This window comes from Mauremys mutica, chromosome 4, assembly GCF_020497125.1.
Source record: "Mauremys mutica isolate MM-2020 ecotype Southern chromosome 4, ASM2049712v1, whole genome shotgun sequence".
NCBI lineage: Eukaryota > Metazoa > Chordata > Testudines > Geoemydidae > Mauremys > Mauremys mutica.
This window is the reverse complement of record NC_059075.1, coordinates 149,588,660-149,607,011: the sequence shown is the minus strand read 5'-3', so window position 1 is coordinate 149,607,011 and position 18,352 is coordinate 149,588,660. Positions and strand designations below refer to the sequence as shown.

Genomic DNA, 18,352 nt, shown 5'->3' with positions numbered 1-18,352 from the left:
GAGCAGCAGCAGCCCAGGCTTGTCGCTCCGGGGGCTCCGGGTGAATCCCCAACGCGCGGGCCGAGGGGGAGTCACAGAAGGAACCTCCCGCCCCCCCGCGGTACCCGGGGCTCAGTTCAGCCTCCCCCAGCGCCTCCCACTGCCCGTGTGTGCAGCGGCCCCAGCCTGGCCCCGGCCCGGGCTCCGGAGCAGGCTGGTCCCGGCCCCGCAGCACAGGCCGGAGGAACCGCCCGACAGGCCCCGCCCCCAGCCCCGGCCGGTGCCCGCTCGGCGGGAGGGGGCAGAGCCCGGCAGCCCCCGCAGCGCCGCCCCGGGAAGGCCCCGCCCGCCCCCAGCAGCGAGCAGGGGGGTCGCTCGGGCTCTCGCGCGCTGGGGCGCGGCCCCTGCCGGGCTCCGCTGCACAAACCGGCCCCCGGGGGGGCTCCGGGCCCAGGCGCGGTTCGGCTCCGCCCCCAGCTGCTTCGCTCCCTCCGCGGCCGCCTCCGGCTGCGCCCCCGGGCCCCGCTCACCGCGCCGGGCGCTGGGGCTGCAGCCTGCGGGGGGCTCGCTCCGCACGCGCCGCTCGGGCCGGGCTCGGCCCCCAGGGCTCCGCGGGGCACGAGAAGGTCCCGCCCCGAGCCCGCCCCCCGCAGCAATTACTGGGCGCGTCTAGGCGGGGCGGGACCCGGAGCTCGGCGGGTTTAACCCTCAATCAGCCCGGTCGGGGAGCGAGGGGCGGAGGGAGCCGCTGGGGAGACGCGGGGAAGTCGGTTCCTGGTTGTTGGTGGCTCCCGGTCCGGTCCCTTCTGCAAAGGCGGGAATTGGAGCGATGTTACGGGGGGGCTGGGCACCCTGGATAGGGTGAAACCACTTCCGGTCAGGGGGGCTGCCGCTCCTGCCCCCCCAGCCCCTGAGTTCCAGCCCCGAGTCAAAGAACATTTCTTAGTCATTCAGCAGGGGGAGAGACGCCTCTTCAACCATTTCACCAGAATAAATATGGATTGAGATTCAATTAATTCATTATTTAAGAATTATTCAGATCTGGATCTGGGATGAGAGTGGCTGTAAGTGATAAAATACTTTTCGGGATATTCTAAGTGCCATTAAGGTGAGAGAAGATAATTCCCAGAGGTGAAATTCCATCTCTGGGCTACACTCTGCTAAATATCATACCTGAGTTTCTAGTCTGTATCTGATTTGACAGTAGTGATACCACACACATGGGGGGTGGGGGGGGGAAATCAACCAAAAGCAATGGTCAACCAAACTGTGCCAGATCCAGATGTAATGTTTTTACATAGTTTACATGGACAAGAGTTACAATTTAAGAAGGCTGTAGGACTAACCCTGCTTCCTCCTCAGCCAAATTAAGAACAGGAAAAATGGCTACATTTATCAGTACTTATTTCATAGTTGTATAAATATCTAAACTGTTATCATTAGTGTCACATCTTTTGCATGGTGCACAACAAAAATTATATGAAGAAACTATCAGATACAACTGGCCCCCATTTTTTATTATTCATATTTATTATTTCCATGCAAACATACAAGACATAGTTTAGTGCACACTGTGGTCAGACTGATTTCAGATGGCTTCTAATACACACATCACAGTAAGTACCATCAGAGGGCTCACAAACAACTTAAAGGGATAATACAACCCTATTCGCACACAGTTCAACTAAAAGCAGCAAAGAAGCCTGTGGCACCTTATAGACTAACAGACGTTTTGCAGCATGAGCTTTCGTGGGTGAATACCCACTTCGTCTTGCATCCGACAAAGTGGGTATTCACCCACGAAAGCTCATGCTGCAAAACGTGTTAGTCTATAAGGTGCCACAGGATTCTTTGCTGCTTTTACAGATCCAGACTAACACGGCTATCCCTCTGATACTTGACAGTTCAACTAGTTAAACCAGCCTTTAATGTTGCTGGGAGAGTTGCACAGTAGTAGTGTGGCTTGGTACACTTTACTTTTCAAGTTACTTGGAGAACTCTTCATCTGTGCTGGAATATCTCCACTTCCTTTCCTTTTAAATTCCAGAATTCCATCACAGAAATGCCAACTCTCGGTTTGATCAAGTTTTTGGAAACGTACAAAATGAATCCCAGTGTTTTATGTTACCCTAACAGTTTTGTGCCTCTAATGACAGCACCTTTGCTTTAATAAGTGCTAAGGTTTATTCAAATCACTTTGATGTTCTCTACTGAACTAATCAATATTTGGAACACTATCGTTAATATTAATCTTATATCCAAGTTACATGGAAAGGAGTTAAAGAAAGGGCAGGCGAAGGATTTATCTGCCCTAGAGATTTTTCTTTTTCTGAACAGTCAATGCAAGCATCTGAAAAAATACAGTAAAGTACTTTAATATAACACCCCAAATGTATTTTGTTTTCTCTCAACTTACTTGCCATCATGCACAGAAATCGCTCGTGGAAACAGCTGAAGGTCACAGTTTAGAATTTTTCTGTGATTGGACTCCAGTGTAATGAATAAGATGTGTGGTTCACCATTAGTGAGATGACATTTACTTAATTTATATATGTTGCACTTGTTCACTTCGACTCTGAAATTGTAAAATAAGCAAAAAAGCTGCTAGTTATTATACCACAAATATTTTACCTAACCAATTTGTGCTTTTGTTGTTGGTGCTGAACACTCGTGACACCTGCATTTACTCATTCCAAGGTTTTTTATTATAAGACGCAGTTTTGTGCAGAAGGGAATTTTCTTCACCAATTACTGCAGAGAATTCCTGCATAATTTGAAGCTGTGTCTACCTCTCCATAAAAAGCTCTCCTGGTTTGTAATCTTGACACAACCAACTACTGCACTGAACATCCATATGGAGAGGGAACATTGGTAAAGGTGCAGAAATGTCAAGAAATGGCTTCAGAAATTCATAGATATTAAGGCCAGAAGAGACTACTCAATCATCTATGTCATCTGCTTAACACGGGCCATGATATTGCAATGTATTATCCCAATATGGAGCCCAACAACTTCTGTTTGGCTAAAGCATCTTCCATAAAGGTGTCCCGACAGGTTTTGAAGATATCGGGAGCTGGAAAAATCCATCACTTCCCTTGGGAATTTGTCCCAATGGTTGATCACCCTCACTGTAGAACATTTGTTCTTATTTCCAGTTTGAATTATTCTTTCTTCCACTTCCAGCCATCTGTTCTTTTTCTGCCTTTGTAGGAGGAATATTTCAAAGGGGGAGAAAGTAGGTTTTTCAAGCACTGACCATGGATACATGTTTATTAGCCAAGCTACTTTATGTGGGAGCCATTTTCCCCCCACCCCTCCTCTGCATACAAGGCATTTATTTCCCAACCCCAGGTCCAACTGCCATAACTGCCACTTTGGAATGACCCATTCTCCTACCTCCCCCACCACAATACAGGCTTACTGTTACCCCAAAAATGGCTTTTGGGGCACTTCTTTATAGCCTGCCTAATGCCTCCTTACTCTGTTATTCGTGAGGTAAAAGTTTCTGGGGTTGTTAAGGAAACACTAAAGGACACGGATATAACCTCTGATAATGTAATTGGCACAGGCAGTACTGTATTCTTTCCAAAACAAAGTACCTGATTAATATAACTAATATGAATTAATGAATATAAATAATCCCTAATAAAGTGTATCCTAAAACTCCGAACACACAAAATCCCCGAGACACAAATCCCACTTGCAAATTAAAGAGCACTTCAACTACAATAGCATATAGTTCAAACGATTCCAAGCAAAGCAACTCATTGCAAGTAGCCAGTTTGCAACAAATCACTGACAACGGATTTTAAATTACTTTAAAGTTTATATATCTATACACTGGCGCTGCATGGGGGGGGGTTGCACCGAGGGCCACATGCTGCCCCCGACCCACTGCCTGGGACTGGGACGGCCAGAGCACACAGCCATGTGGCTGCACTGCCAGCCCTCTCCCAGAGCCTGAGGCCGGCTGGAACATACTATGGCTGCACTGCCCGGCCCCTGGCCTGAGCTCTGGGGGTGGGACTGGCAACAGCACACAGCTCTGTGGCCGCACAGCCTGGCCCAGTGCAGAGCTCAGGGGTCAGACTTGGGATAAGGTGGGTTGGGTTGGGGGGAGAAGGGCAGGATGGGGAAAGTGTGGGGGTCCTGGGCTAGGGATGGGGCTGGGAGGAGTCACGTGGGGAGATCCTGACCCCCAGGCTAGGGGTGAGGCAGGGAGGGGGTCACGTGGGGAGGTCACATGGCCCCCTTAGGGTGGTGCCCCTTGAGCCTCCCTCCCCACTAGCTGCAGGTGCACGTATAATTAAAACACACACACACTTAAAGCATACACATACTAACCCTACATACTATCCTATACACTAAACCATAATTCAAAGAATATTAAGCTTACGCTATAAATCTGTTGCTGTTTGCTTTTAAAAGTCAAATCACTGCTGTGGCTGCTGCTCAATTCCTGCTCAATCTGCTCAGCCCTACTCCAGCTTTCTTTTCTCTCTCTGCCACAGTTCTTCTTTGGCTACTCTTGCTGGCTTCCCGGCTCTTCCTGCACGCCTCTCTCCTTTTCAGACCTAGCCTCCAGATTTTGAAAGTATTGCTGGCAACTGGCCTTTATGGTTATGCTACATTTTACCTCTTTCTTTATATAACTTCCTATTCTTAGAAACAGTTCCCTCACTTGTGCATGCTCTGTCTTGACCACTACCCCAGAATTCAGACTGACAGCTCTGACCTTCAAAACAAATTGTGACAAGGACGAGTGGCTTCCGACCAACCAGCTGCTTAACTGACTTGTTTGTCACCGTTTACTGCACATGCTCAATAGTTGCCCATCTCGCACATGCTCCCTGTTGTCCTTTACCCCCGAGCTGTGATTCTGCAGAGACACAGCCACACACACTTGGCTCTTTGCCAGTGGCCAGGGAAACTTTTTTTTTTCTTTTTTCGGAAGAAATCCCAAATTCTTACTGAGCCTGCTCAGGGCCCACAGCAGCCGTCGCAGGGAGGAGTGACTTCTCCTTATTCAGAATGGAGATCAGAGCTACAAAGAAGAGACTGGAGAATTGACTCTAGTGTTACCGTGTCTCCTCCACACACCCTCCCCTATCCACCCCCATGGGAAGGACAACAGTGAACTGCCACCCTGGGCTGGGGAGTGACCCGATCCAGCGGGTAGTGTAGCCAAGCCCTAAGTGTTAGGGCTAATGTACACTAGAAGTGCTACGGCTCCTGCTAGTGTTCAAGACACCAAGCTAGCATACAAGATGCTCCAACCCAATGGGAGAGAGCTTGTCTGTCAGCATAACACCTCCACCTCTAGGAGAAATGGTAGCTATGTTGGCAGGGAAGCTCTCCCATCAACATAACCCAGTTTACACCAGTGCTTAGGACAGTATATTTTACATCTCTCAGGGATGTGGATGAGTGTTCTGTTAAGTGATAAGTTCTAGTGTAGACAAGCCCTAGGTGGCAGTAAAGTGCCACTAACTCATCCAGGAACACAAATTTGAATTATTTAAAAAAAGCCATTATAACAAGGAAGTAACTGACATCTCTCATCCCTGCCCTTGCCTTTTTTCTGGTGTATGACTTCTGATGGCACAATGATTTAGATGATGGGTAAGTGATGTAGTCACGCTAATCATGACAGCAGCATCCATAGATGTCAAGTATTTGCATGTACAATCAAGATGATAAAGAAGGCAATCTATAACCAAACGGCATGCTGTTTGTTGATCCGGAAACTCCAGTCTCCAACCTTCCAGTCCTTGCTTCAACCTTCCAAGGTACTGCTTGCCTGGCAATTAGGTGTGAAGACAGGGCCCTGGGTGCATTATGCATGAAACCAACTATCAGGACAGCTTTCTTCATCATTTTCTCTCAAAGCCAAATCAAAAACAACCTTCCTTTTGATTCAGTACTATGAGGGGCACACAGGGGATGTCACAGCCTTTCATTAACTCCAGAGACGAAAGCTCCTTTTCAGTCTCTGTCAGAATCTTTACCCATTATTCCTTTTTCCAAACAGAAAAAATAAAATAAATAATTCAATTTGTGGAGCCAGAGAGGACGGGAGCTGCGGTGAACAAACAGCTTGGGAGAAACCAGAACCTCCAAAGTGCAGTCTTGGCTCCAGTCATCTCTCTCTTAGCTGCAGCCCATAATGCCCACAATGGAATGTTTTGGTACCTCTAGGGTTAAATGCTCCCATCTCAAGGAGCACACAAATTATTTTAACAAACCCAGCACCTAAACTCATGTCTGCTTAGTGAAGAGGTGGGAACATTTCAGAGTGGGAGCAAGTTCTCCCTCTTTTACAGACTTTGAGAACAGGGTGAAGTGACAGAATTAAGAGGTTCCCTCCATCAAGAAAAGTGGCTGCTCTGGTGTTTAGTAAGACGTGATAAGCGAGCAAAGCGCTTCCCACACTGAGCGCAGGAATATGGTTGCTCTCCTGGGTGGGTTCTCTGATGCTGAGTAAGAGATGATGAACGAGCAAAGTGCTTCCCACACTGAATGCAGGAATATGGTCGCTCTCCTGAATGGGTTTTCAGATGTTCAGTGAGAGATGATGAGTGAGCAAAGCACTTCCCACACTGAGTGCAGGGATAGGGTCGCTCTCCTGAATGGATTCTCTGGTGGTTGGTGAGGCCTGACGATTGGGTGAAACTTCTCCCACACTCAGTGCAGCAATAGGGTTTCTCTCCAGTGTGGATTCTCTGATGGCTCTTGAAATGATGTATATAGACAAAGCCTTTTCCACAGTCAGTGCAGCGATGGAGTTTCCCAGTGTGGACTCTCTTGTGTCTAGAGAGATTTTCTGGATGACGGAATATTTTCCCACACTCAGCACAGGGATGGAGTCTCTCTGTATTATGGATTTCCTGGTGTCTCCTGAGACTTTGAAGGAGACTGAATTTTCTCCCACACTCAGCACAGCAATAGGGCTGCTCCCCAGTGTGGATCCTCTGATGTCTAATGAGATGTTCTCGTAGGCAAAAATTTTTCCCACACTCGTGGCACAAGAAGCGTCTCTCTTCACTGTGGATTTTCAGGTGTCTAGTAAGTCTTGATGCAACTTTGAAGCCTTTCCCACATTGGTTACAGCAATGGGGTCTCTTTTCTGAGTGGATTGCCTGATGACTACACAATGTTGATGAATTCATAAATCGCTTTCCACACTCAGTGCAGGCAAAGGGTCTCTCTCCTGAGTGAACTCTCTTGTGCATGTTAAGCGCTGATATATGGAGGAATCTTTTTCCGCACTCAGGACAGTGATAGGGTCTCTCTCCCGTATGTATTCTCTGGTGGGCAATAAGATGTGATAACTTGTGGAATATCTTCCCACATTCAATACAGGGATGGTCTCTCTTCTTTCTGTGAGCTTTCCCATGTGCTCTGAACTCCTTCTTTCTCCTAAAGCTCTCCCCACACTCGCTACAGTGATACAGTTCCTGTTTCCTATGAACCATCCAGTGGTGGCCTATCAGGTCTCTCTGCACCTTGAATTCTTCTCTGCACACACGGCAGGTATATAGGCTCTTTCTGGGCTGAGCCATTCCCTCTGCAGGAGGCTTTAGAGATGGCCTGGATCTCCTCTGATGGCCTCTTGAGGTTGCTGGCTCCTTTCTGGTCAGATTTTTTCTCTGCCTTTGTGGCCTCCTCTGCCTCTTGTGCTGTCTTCCCCGCTCAGATTTCTTGGAATGTTTCTTCCCTGATGTCCCTGGGAAAGGCCTGAGTGGCTCCAGGTTACCAGGCCCTTCCTCAGGAGTCTGCCCCTCAGCCCTGCTCAGGTTCCTCGCCCCTGCTTGGTGGGAAAGAGAATACAGATATATTTCCTGTGCTGCTCACAAAGGGATACCATTAATATTCCCAGCAGGGGGATGTGCTTGAGAAAACTCCACAGCCCTCCCCTTAGAACAGGGCTGACTTTTGGCACTTGAGTGCAAGAAGCCAAACTCCAGGGGCCCCAGTGCTGGGGAAGGAGGAGATGGTCAGTGTCCCATAGGCCCTGATAATAGCCCCCCAAGTCAATGAACATGAGAACCAGCCCCCACGATTCTCTCCCTACTCTGAGGTCCATCTCACTGGGGTGAACAGCATCATACACACCAGCACTGATACCCCTCTACCAGGGAACACACACAGGGAACACTCACACTGTGATGGGATCCCAACGGCTCCATGTTCTGTGGGAAATGGGGGAGGGGGAAGACACTGAGGGAATCTGCGTCAGGGGAGAGATGGAGTTTCTAGGGGGATGTCAGGGTGAGGAGTTGTAGCTCTTCTCATGTTTGGGCTTCCATTCCTACTATAATGCTCTGTGAGGGGAGAGTTTGCAGCTGATGGACGATTCGTGAAATGAGCTCTCCAGCTCCCACTGATGCAAAGGGCAGAGCTGGTTCCCTACCTGCTCCAGGGAAAGAGCTTTGTGTGAGGAAGAAGCTTTCAATTGCTGGCCAGTCCCAGGTCTCTTCTGCATCTGGAAACCCTGCACCAAGACAAAAGCTCTTTGGTTGACAGCACATAGACCGAATGACTATCACTGAGAGAAGCCCTTTCCCCTGCACTGTTGGACAGTGTGTTCCACAATGCACAAGAGGAGAAGCTATTTGGGGCTCGACACTTACTTTGTACTGTGGTAGCGCAACTGAGCTCTTCGTTCCCTAGCACCAGGTGCTGCACAACATTAGAGAGCGATCACTCTGATGTTGAAGAGCTTTTATACTAAATACAGAAAGGGTGGGAGAGAACCTGAGTCAAAGGAGTAACTTGCTGTTTTAATAACTGGGCCCACAAATTTACCCTAATTGGTAGTTTAATTGTAAAAACGGTGAGAATGTTTATAAAGTGTTACAATATCCTAAAACAATAAATGTGGATGGGAAAAGGTGCAAAATATAAACAAGACGACAGAATTAGTCCAAATAAAAAAAGGCCTATAATGCAATTCAAGGTCAGTGATAAAATGATGGCTGTAGGCAAGAGAAGTGTGGAACTGGACATTAACGAACTAAAATAACTGAGTTAGAATTTAGGCCTGACAGAAAAACAATGAGGGGCTGGGCTATTTTGCCCATTACTTCCTTTTGGGGTTTCTCAAAAGAAAACACTTTCTGGGGAAAATAAAGGAGCGGGACTGAATGCAACTGTCGTTGACTGAAAAAACAGCAACAGCAGGAGCATGCCAACAACTGAGCGATACCATCATGCTGCCACCCTGGTCCTCTTTTGGGACCCCAGATCTTCTTCATCCAAATCCTAAGAGATTTCTTAACAAGACTGGACCAGATAGAGGGAGCCAGAGGATATTGCCACCGTTACCAGTTCTGGATAACTCCCCAAAATCACCTGGAATGAGAGATTTTGTCCCCGTCCCTCTTAACCCTCAGGAATTCTTTCCATTCCTCACCATATTTCTTCTCTTTCTTATTCTTCTCCCTCTGCCTTCTAGTAAGTACGAGTCTGGCTTAGGTGGCCAAAACTGCCATAGTTTGCAACCTTGCTGTAAGCCTGTGATCAAAGAGGCAGCCAAAGCATTGTCCAGAACAGACTAATGCTAGCCAGGTTTGCCAAGCAGGTCTCCAACTGACTGATCAGACCATGTGCTGTGCCTGTGTTTCTCCAGCCATGAAGCGGCAAGTAAGAGTCAACCCGAGACAGAAGCCACATGTTCTATCTTTGCTGTTCTTTTCTCTTCTGCCTTGAGTGGCTTTGTCTTGTTTTGTCTCCTAGGAAACGGGATCGGATTTTAATAATATCAACAACAGCTCCAGCCCATTTCAACTAACTGCTCCTCTTTCCCCCAAAATGATAGTTATTACCATCCAGAAGACTTTCAAACAGAGGCCTTTTGTCTAAAGAATTTCACTGGGTAAAGGAAAAGGAAACAGAAACGAGGGACATTGCCAAAATAAAAGTTCTTAGGTCATTCTTGACATTTCAAATGCCATAATTCTTTTTCCTTCTTTTTCTCTAGCTTTAATAAAAGACTAGAAAGAATTTTTCATGCTGTTTTCCATGGTATTACGCAGGCTTCTGTCTCTGCATTCCAACCCCCAAACCTTATTTAACACTCTTTAATGTTGGCCATAACAGTGTCATGTTAACACCTTTGTCTCTTTGGGCCCATATTGTCTATATGAATTAATACAATATTGTCCAAGATCTGCCAGCAGCTCAGTGGCAGAATGAAGAATAGAGTCCAGGTCTCCTCACTCCCACAACATGATGTTGCCTCCCAACCAGTCCTGGGGAGTAATAAGGAAATCCCTTATTAATGTCAATTCAGAGCCCAAAAAAGCGATGGAACGATGTTGGATCCCTACAAAACTGGGCCTGAACTTGGAAGCGAGATTCCTAAGTGCTGCTCGGCCAATGATTCAGACAGCCAGCGAAGGGTTACAAACACTTTGGTGGACAGGATTAGAATTCTAAATGATGTTGACAAATTGGAGAACTGGTCTGAAATCAACAAGGTGAAATTGAAGAAACAAGTTCAAAATAGTTCACTTAGGAAGGAAAAATGAAATGCACAATAGAGAATGGGGAATAACTGGCTTGGCAGCAGTGCATCAGAAAAGAATGTGGTGGTTATAGTAGATCATGAATTGAATGAGAGCCGACAATGTGATACTGTTCTAAAAAAGCCTAACAACATTAGACTAAAAAACTAACATTACCGGATGGATTGTCACTTTGGCCAAAATGTGTCAGGATTCCAGCTGCCTTCAAGCTACTCATTCATTCCCTGCACAACACTTTAACTCCTTCCTCACCTGGGAGGGTGTCTCTCAGGATGTCTTCATCTTCATCTTTTGTGAGACACTGGACACACAGATCTTCCCCTCGCTCTATGCTGGAGATCACCACTGGCTTGGGGGTTTGTATTTCTGTTTAGAGAAAAGCATCACCCCTAAGAACTTATAAGAACATTGTGCAGCTCCATATGCAATGTTTGTGCCAATTAGGCAATGAACTAAATGTGAAGGCTAACAGGCAATTGTTTTCTATGGAAACATGAACTGCAGTTTATGGTCAACACTCCTGGTGCCTGACAGTGGCGGGATATTGAGTTGCAAACAACCTGGCACCTGTGGAAAGGGCAGATGGAGAGGACTGCGGTGTCTAAAGGGACTGGGGGGAACACGTGGCAAAAGCTGGAGATTTCTCCTTGTCCTAGGAAAGTTACTCTACTATGGCCCAGCACCAGGAAATTTGCCCTACGCAGCTGCATGCTGCTCCAGCCCCTGCTCTGCCTCTTCCCCTGTGCACACTCTGCCCCAGGCCTGCCTCTTCTCCCCTGCTCCACCCCAGCCCCACTCCCACTCCATCCCTTCCCATGGCCCCCCGCCCATGGTCCACTCCTGCCCCACCTCATCCCACCCAAACTCTGCCCCGACTCCAATCCTTCTCCAAAGCCCCCACCCCTGCTCTACCCCCACCCCGACCAAGCCCCAGCCCCACTCCCCTGAGGACTGCAGCAGGGTCAGGCTCCAACCCAAGCATGGACATATACACTGCAATTTTTAGCCCCCCAGCCTGAGTCTCACGTCTTGAGTCAACTGACCCAGGCAAACCACAGCCACGGTGTTGGTCTTTTATACCAGCATAGATGAACCCAGTCTGTCTTTCTCCTGAACTGTGGGGTTGGCTATTTCATCCTGTAGCCTGCAGAACACATGACCCTTTTCTGCTCATGTGCTCAGTCTGGGGAACTACAAGAGCCAGAATTCTCCTGCATTAAACTGTGGAGCCCTAGTGACATGGGTGGAAGTGTGTCCTCTTGAAGATATGCAGGGTAGTTGTAGCCCTAACAGTCCCAGGATATTGGAGAGACCATGTGAGTGAGGTAATATCTTTTATTGGACCAACTTCTGTTGGTGAGAGAGAGAAGCTTTCCTTTCCCAGACCTGAAGAAGAGCTCAAAAAATTCTCACACTCACCAACAGAAATTGGCCCAATAAAAGATATTACCTCACCCACCTTGTCTCCCCATGAACTGACTGCTCTGCTCAATGAAACATGCCTCTATCCATCCACACCCATGCACCCCTCCTTCAAACCCCATAGACACCTCTCCACCCAACCACACAGACCAATGCTCCATCTCAGTTACTGTGTCTCTGGGAAGCACCCAGTGCACTGGGGCCCTGATCTCACAGACACAGCTCCTCACCTAATGAGACCAGAGTCTGGTAATTTTCCCACATGACGTGTCTGTAAAGTTGCCTTTGCTCTTCGCCCAGCAGTGCCCACTCCGCTGGGGAGAAATACATGGCCACATCCTCAAACGTCACCGACATCTGAAAGGACAAACAACTCAACTCAGCATGGCAAAGTTTACACACTGGTAGAGGAATTAGTTGTTGCAGGTGAGGCAGATGTACAGTGGTCCATAGAACTGGGAGGGCCCTGAGGGGATGGAAAGTTTGTACCATTACTATGGGTTCAGGTTTGTCACAGTGTAAAAAAAAAAACGTAATGGACAGTGTTTTCTGTTCATTCACCCCACAGTGGTGGCTCCGGGAGCTGAGCCTGACCCCCTGCTGTGGGTGTTGTCTCCTGGCACAAAGAGTTGCACCACTTCTGAGGCGTCGTCCTCCTGACCCTCTGCCATGATGGGGCAGGCAGGTCAAATGTCAGTGAGTGTCGCAGCAACCTGGCGCTCCAGGTCACTGTCCCACTCACGTTTAGCCAGCACGCCTGACCCTCTGTCACCATGCCAGAGGGTTGGGCAGACCAAACCTGAGTAGCACTGCAGCCCCTCCAGCCATGAGGTAATGCCCACAGCAGGGCACTGGGCCCAGCTAGCCCCATAGGACTCTGCTGGAGCCAATACTGCAGGGTGAATGTGGGGCACTGGAGTGGCATTGTAGGGGTGAGTACAGGGGTGGTTCACTCCCCAGTCGCTCCCTCCCTGGGCTTGCCATCTTTACTGGGTGGGAATTAGTGTTACATTGTTGCAGCTGTTTTGTTCCCAGGATATTACAGAGACAAGGTGGGGGAGGTAATATCTCTTATTTGTTCTTGAGCTACACAGATCAGGGTCCTAAAGCCCAGGTTCCAGCAGGAGCCCAAATATACGCACTGCAATTAAAAGGGCTGAGGTTTTTTTTTTTCTCCCCCCTTCGAAATCAAAAGAATGATTCATTTAAAGGAAACAAGTGATTATAATGTAGTGAGTGAAGCAAGAAAGAATACATAGAACATAGTAAAATGAACAAAGTTACATGGACACAAATCAGATATTAGGAATGGCAATATACAAAAACCTGTAGGAGAACACTTCAACCTCCCTGGCCACACAATAGCAGATCTTAAGATGGCCATCCTGCAGCAAAAAAACTTCAGAACCAGACTTCAAAGGGAAACTGCTGAGCTTCAGTTCATCTGCAAATTTGACACCATCAGCTCAGGACTAAACAAAGACTGTGAATGGCTTGCCAACTACAGAACCAGTTTCTCCTCCCTTGGTTTTCACACCTCAACTGCTAGAAGAGGGCCTCATCCTCCCTGACTGAACTAACCTCGTTATCTCTAGCTTGCTTCTTGCTTGCATATATATACCTGCCCCTGGAAATTTCCACTACTTGCATCCGACGAAGTGGGTATTCACCCATGAAAGCTTATGCTGCAAAACGTCTGTTAGTCTATAAGGTGCCACAGGATTCTTTGCTGCTTTTATGAAAGAATGAAAGCGCCACAGCAAAATAAAAGACAAAGACTACATAGAATAATTTTAACACATAAAAGTAATGCAGTGGTTTCAATGTAACAAGCACATAGGGGCCCCACCTACACAAAGGCTTTTACACAATGTTACAATTAATCTCGTACTTAATACTGCCATCTACACAAACCCTGGGAGCCCCAGCCAGAGCTGTAGCTCGAGCAGCAGCAGCCCAGGCTTGTCGCTCTGGGTGAACCCCCAACACGCTGGCCAATGGGGCAGTCACAGAAGGAAGCTCCCTCCCCCGCGGTACCCAGCGCGTCGCCTATTGCCAGTATGTGCAGCGGCCCCAGCCTGGCCCCAACCCGGTCTAGGGTGACCAGATGTCCCGATTTTATAGGGACAGTCCCAATTTTGGGGTCTTTTTCTTATACAGGCTCCTATTACCCCCCATCCCCTGTCACAATGTTTCACATTTGCTGTCTGGTCACCTAACCTGGCTCCCGAGCAGGCTGGTCCCGGCCCCGCAGCACAGGCCGGAGGAACCGCCCGACAGGCCCCGCCCCAGCCCCGGCCGGTGCCCGCTCGGCGGGAGGGGGCAGAGCCCGGCAGCCCCCGCAGCGCCGCCCCGCGAAGGCCCCGCCCGCCCCCAGCAGCGAGCAGGGGGGTCGCTCGGGCTCTCGCGCGCTGGGGCGCGGCCCCTGCCGGGCTCCGCTGCACAAACCGGCCCCCGGGGGGGGGCTCCGGGCCCAGGCGCGGTTCGGCTCCGCCCCCAGCAGCTCCCTCCCCAGGCGGCGATTTCCAGCCTCGGCGGCTGCTTCCCTCCCTCCGCGGCCGCCTCCGGCTGCGCCCCCGGGCCCCGCTCACCGCGCCGGGCGCTGGGGCTGCAGCCTGCGGGGGGCTCGCTCCGCACGCGCCGCTCGGGCCGGGCTCGGCCCCCAGGGCTCCGCGGGGCACGAGAAGGGCCCGCCCCGAGCCCGCCCCCCGCAGCAATTACTGGGCGCGTCTAGGCGGGGCGGGACCCGGAGCTCGGCGGGTTTAACCCTCAATCAGCCCCGTCGGGGAGCGAGGGGCGGAGGGAGCCGCTGGGGAGACGCGGGGAAGTCGGTTCCTGGTTGTTGGTGGCTCCCGGTCCGGTCCCTTCTGCAAAGGCGGGAATTGGAGCGATGTTACGGGGGGCTGGGCATCCTGGGTAGGATGGAAACCACTTCCGGCCAGGGGGGCTGCCGCTCCTGCCCCCCCAGCCCCTGAGTTCCAGCCCCGGGTCAAAGAACATTTCTTAGTCATTCAGCAGGGGGAGAGACGCCTCTTCAACCATTTCACCAGAATAAATATGGGTTGAGATTCATAACAGTGTCTGTTAGTAAATGAATCGGTTATTTCATAATTATTCAAATCTGGAACTGGGATGTGAGTGGCTGTAAGTAAGAAAATACTTTTCGGGGCATTGTAACTTGTGCCATTAAGATGAGACATGAACATTCCCAGAGGCGAAATCCTGTGTCTGGACTACACTCTGCCAAATGGCATACCCGAGTTTTTATTTTGTATCTGATTTGATACTAGTAATACCACATGTATGAAAAAAAGTCAGCCAAAAGCAATGGTCAACCAAATTGTGGCAGATCCAGATGTAATGTTTTTACATAGTTTATATGGACAACAGTTATAATCTGTGGGGGGATAGTCAGTGGTTTGAGCATTGGCCTCCTAAACCCAGGATTGTGAGTTCAATCTTTGAGGGGGACCATTTAGGGATCTGGGGCAAAAATCTATCTGGGGATTGGACCTGCTTTGAGCAGGGGGTTGGACTAGATGACATCGTGATGGTCCCCTCCAACCCTGATATTCTATTCTAATTTAAGAAGTCTATAGGACTAACCCTGCTTTGTTCTTAGACAAATTAAGAACAGGAAAAATGGCTACATTCACCAGAATTTATTTCATAGTTGTATAAATATCTAAACTGTTATCATTAGTGTCACATCTTTTGCATGGTGCACAACAAAAATTATATGAAGAAACTATCAGATACAATTGGCTCCCAAAAACCATGTTTATTATTTACATACAAACATATAAGACCTAGCTTAGTGCAGACTGTGGTTAGACTGATTTCAGATGGCTTCTAATACACACATCACACTGAATACCATCAGAGGGCTCACAAACAACTTAAAGGGATAATACAACCCTATTCCCACACACACTTCAACTAGTTAAACCACTCTTTAATGTTGCTGGGAGAGTTGCACAGTAGTCGTGTGGCTTGGTACACTTTAATTTTCAAGTTACTTGGAGAACTCTCCATCTGTGCTATAATGTCTCAATTTCCTTTCCTTTTAAATTCCAGAATTCCATCACAGAAATGCCAACTCTCGGTTTGATCAAGTTTTTGGAAAGGTACAAAATGGTTCCCAGTGTTGTGTATCATCCTAACAGTTTTGTGTCTGTAATGACAGCACCTTTGCTTTAATAAGTGCTAATGTTTATTCAAATCACTTTGATGTTCTCTACTGAACTAATCAATATTTGGAACACTATTTTTAATATTAATCTTACATCCAAGTTACATGGAAAGGTGATAAAGAGAGGGCAGATGAAGGATTTATCTGCCCTAAGGATATTTCTTTCTCTGAACAGTCAATTCATGCATCTGAAAAGATGCAGTACAGTACTTTAATGTAACACTGCAAATGCATTTTATCTCAACTTAAATGCCATCATGCACTGAAATCGCTGGTGGAAACAGCTGAGGGTCACATTTTAGAAATTTTCTGTGAATGGACTTAACCTCCAGTGTAATGAATAAGATCCATAGTTCACCGTTAGTGAGATGACATTTACTCAATTGATATAAAACAGCAGCAGAGTCCTGTGGTGCCTTATTGACTAACAGACATATTGGAGCATGACTTTCGTGGGTGAATACCCACTTCGTCGGATGCACGGATGCATGCATCCGATGAAGTGGGTATTCACCCACAAAAGCTCATGCTCCCATACATCTGTTAGTCTCTAAGGTGCTACAGGACTCTTTGCTGCTTTTGCAGATCCAGACTAACCCAGCTACCCCTCTGATACTCAATAGATATATTTTGTACTTGTTCACTATGGTTCTGAAATTGTAAAATAAGCAAAAAAGATGCTAGTTATTATACCACAAATATTTTAATTAACCAATTTGTGCTTTTGTTGGTAGTCCTGAACACTAGCGATACCTGTATTTACTCATTCCAAGGGTTTTTATTATAAGACACCGTTTTGTGCAGAAGGGAATTTTCTGCACCAATTACTGCAGACAATTCCTGTATAATTTGGTGCTGTGTCTGCCTCTCCATAAAAAGTTCTCCTTGTCTGTAAACTTGACACAACCAACTTCTGCACCATGTGAAGGGGGAAGGTTGGTAAAGGTGAATGTGGAGAGGGATCAGAAAAGGGCTTCAGAAATTCATAGATATTAAGGCCAGAAGAGACCTATCATCTGCATAACACAGGCCATGACATTGCAATGAATTACCCCTGTATGGAGCCCAACAACTTGTGTTTGGCTAAAGCATCTTCCATTATGGTGTCTCCGAGACACAAATCCCATCTTGCAAATTAAAGAGCACTTAACTACAATAGCATATAGTTCAAATGATTCCAAGCAAAGCAATTCATTGCAAGTAACCAGTTTGCAACAAATTGCTGACAACAGATCTTAAATTATTTTAAAGTTTATATATGTGTACACTTGCGCCACATAGGGGTCACACCGAGGGCCACATGCTGCCCCCAGCCACGCTGCCCAGCTCAGCGCCAGAGCTCTGGGCCGGACCTGGAATACCTCCCCAGCCTCAGATAAGGAAAGATGGGGCTGGGGGAGAGGGGAAATGCAGGATGGAGAGAGTGTGGGAGTCCTGCTGTACTCCTCCCTGTTGAATACTAAAATCGACCTTCCTGGGTCGAATTTGGGATAGTGTAGATGCAGCGCTGTGCAATTAGATGTTCTTGGCCTCCAGGAGCTATCCCAGAGTGCTCCAATGTGACCGCTCTGGACAGCATTTTAAACACTGCTGCACTGGCCAAATACACAGGAAAAGCCCTGGGAACTTTTGAATTTCATTTGGTGTTTGGTCAGCATGGTGAGCTCAGCAGCACAGGTGACCATGCAAGCCCAGAATCGCAAACGAGCTCCAGCATGGAGCAAACAGAGACAGTGGATCTGATTGTTGTATGGGGAGAAGAATCTGTGCAGGCAGAACTCTGAACCAGCAGAAGAAATGCTGATATCTATGCCAAAATCGCACCAGGCGTAGTGGAGAGAGGCTACATGCACAGCAGTGCCACGTGAAAATTAAGGAGCTCAGGCAAGGGTATCAAAAGACAAAGGATGCAAATGGTCACTCCAGATCAGAGCCCCAGACATGCCATTTCTATGATCAGCTGCATACCATTCTAGGGGGAGCCCCTGCCAGTCCCCCAGCACTCTCTGTAGACACCTGCAAGGTGGCAGCCTCCGGCAACAGGGAGGAGGATTTTGTGGATGAGGAAGAGGAGGAGGAGAATGCACAGCAGGCAATGCACAGCAGGCAATCCATTCTCCCCGGCAGCCAGGACCTTTACCTCACTCTGGAGCAAATACTCTCCTAGGACCTATTGTTCCCGGATCCTGATGGCAGAGAAGGCACCTCTGTAATGGCACATTTGTAATGA

At 48.2% G+C, this 18,352-nt stretch overlaps 1 protein-coding gene across 8 annotated transcripts in view; it reads right to left on the bottom strand.

Annotated features, from left to right (window-relative positions):
* LOC123368305 (zinc finger protein 883-like) overlaps positions 1–18,352 on the bottom strand; it is a 41,247-nt gene that overhangs the window by 7,602 nt on the left and 15,293 nt on the right. Inside the window, exons 1-5 of one of the 8 annotated variants that reach the window (XM_045013001.1) lie at positions 14,522–14,685; positions 12,161–12,287; positions 10,761–10,874; positions 8,393–8,473; positions 1,786–7,789 (exon numbers count right to left, since the gene is read on the bottom strand). The exons of 1 other annotated variant lie outside the window; for it this stretch is intronic. In XM_045013001.1, coding sequence (XP_044868936.1) covers positions 6,348–7,789; positions 8,393–8,473; positions 10,761–10,874; positions 12,161–12,287 — 1,764 coding nt within the window. In that variant the 5' untranslated portion in view covers positions 14,522–14,685 and the 3' untranslated portion in view covers positions 1,786–6,347. Of the gene's footprint in view, positions 1–509; positions 806–1,785; positions 7,790–8,392; positions 8,474–10,760; positions 10,875–12,160; positions 12,481–13,551; positions 13,840–14,521; positions 14,686–18,352 lie in introns of those variants that run through there. 6 more of the 8 variants (XM_045013002.1, XM_045012993.1, XM_045012997.1 and 3 more) reach the window with 6 other exon arrangements.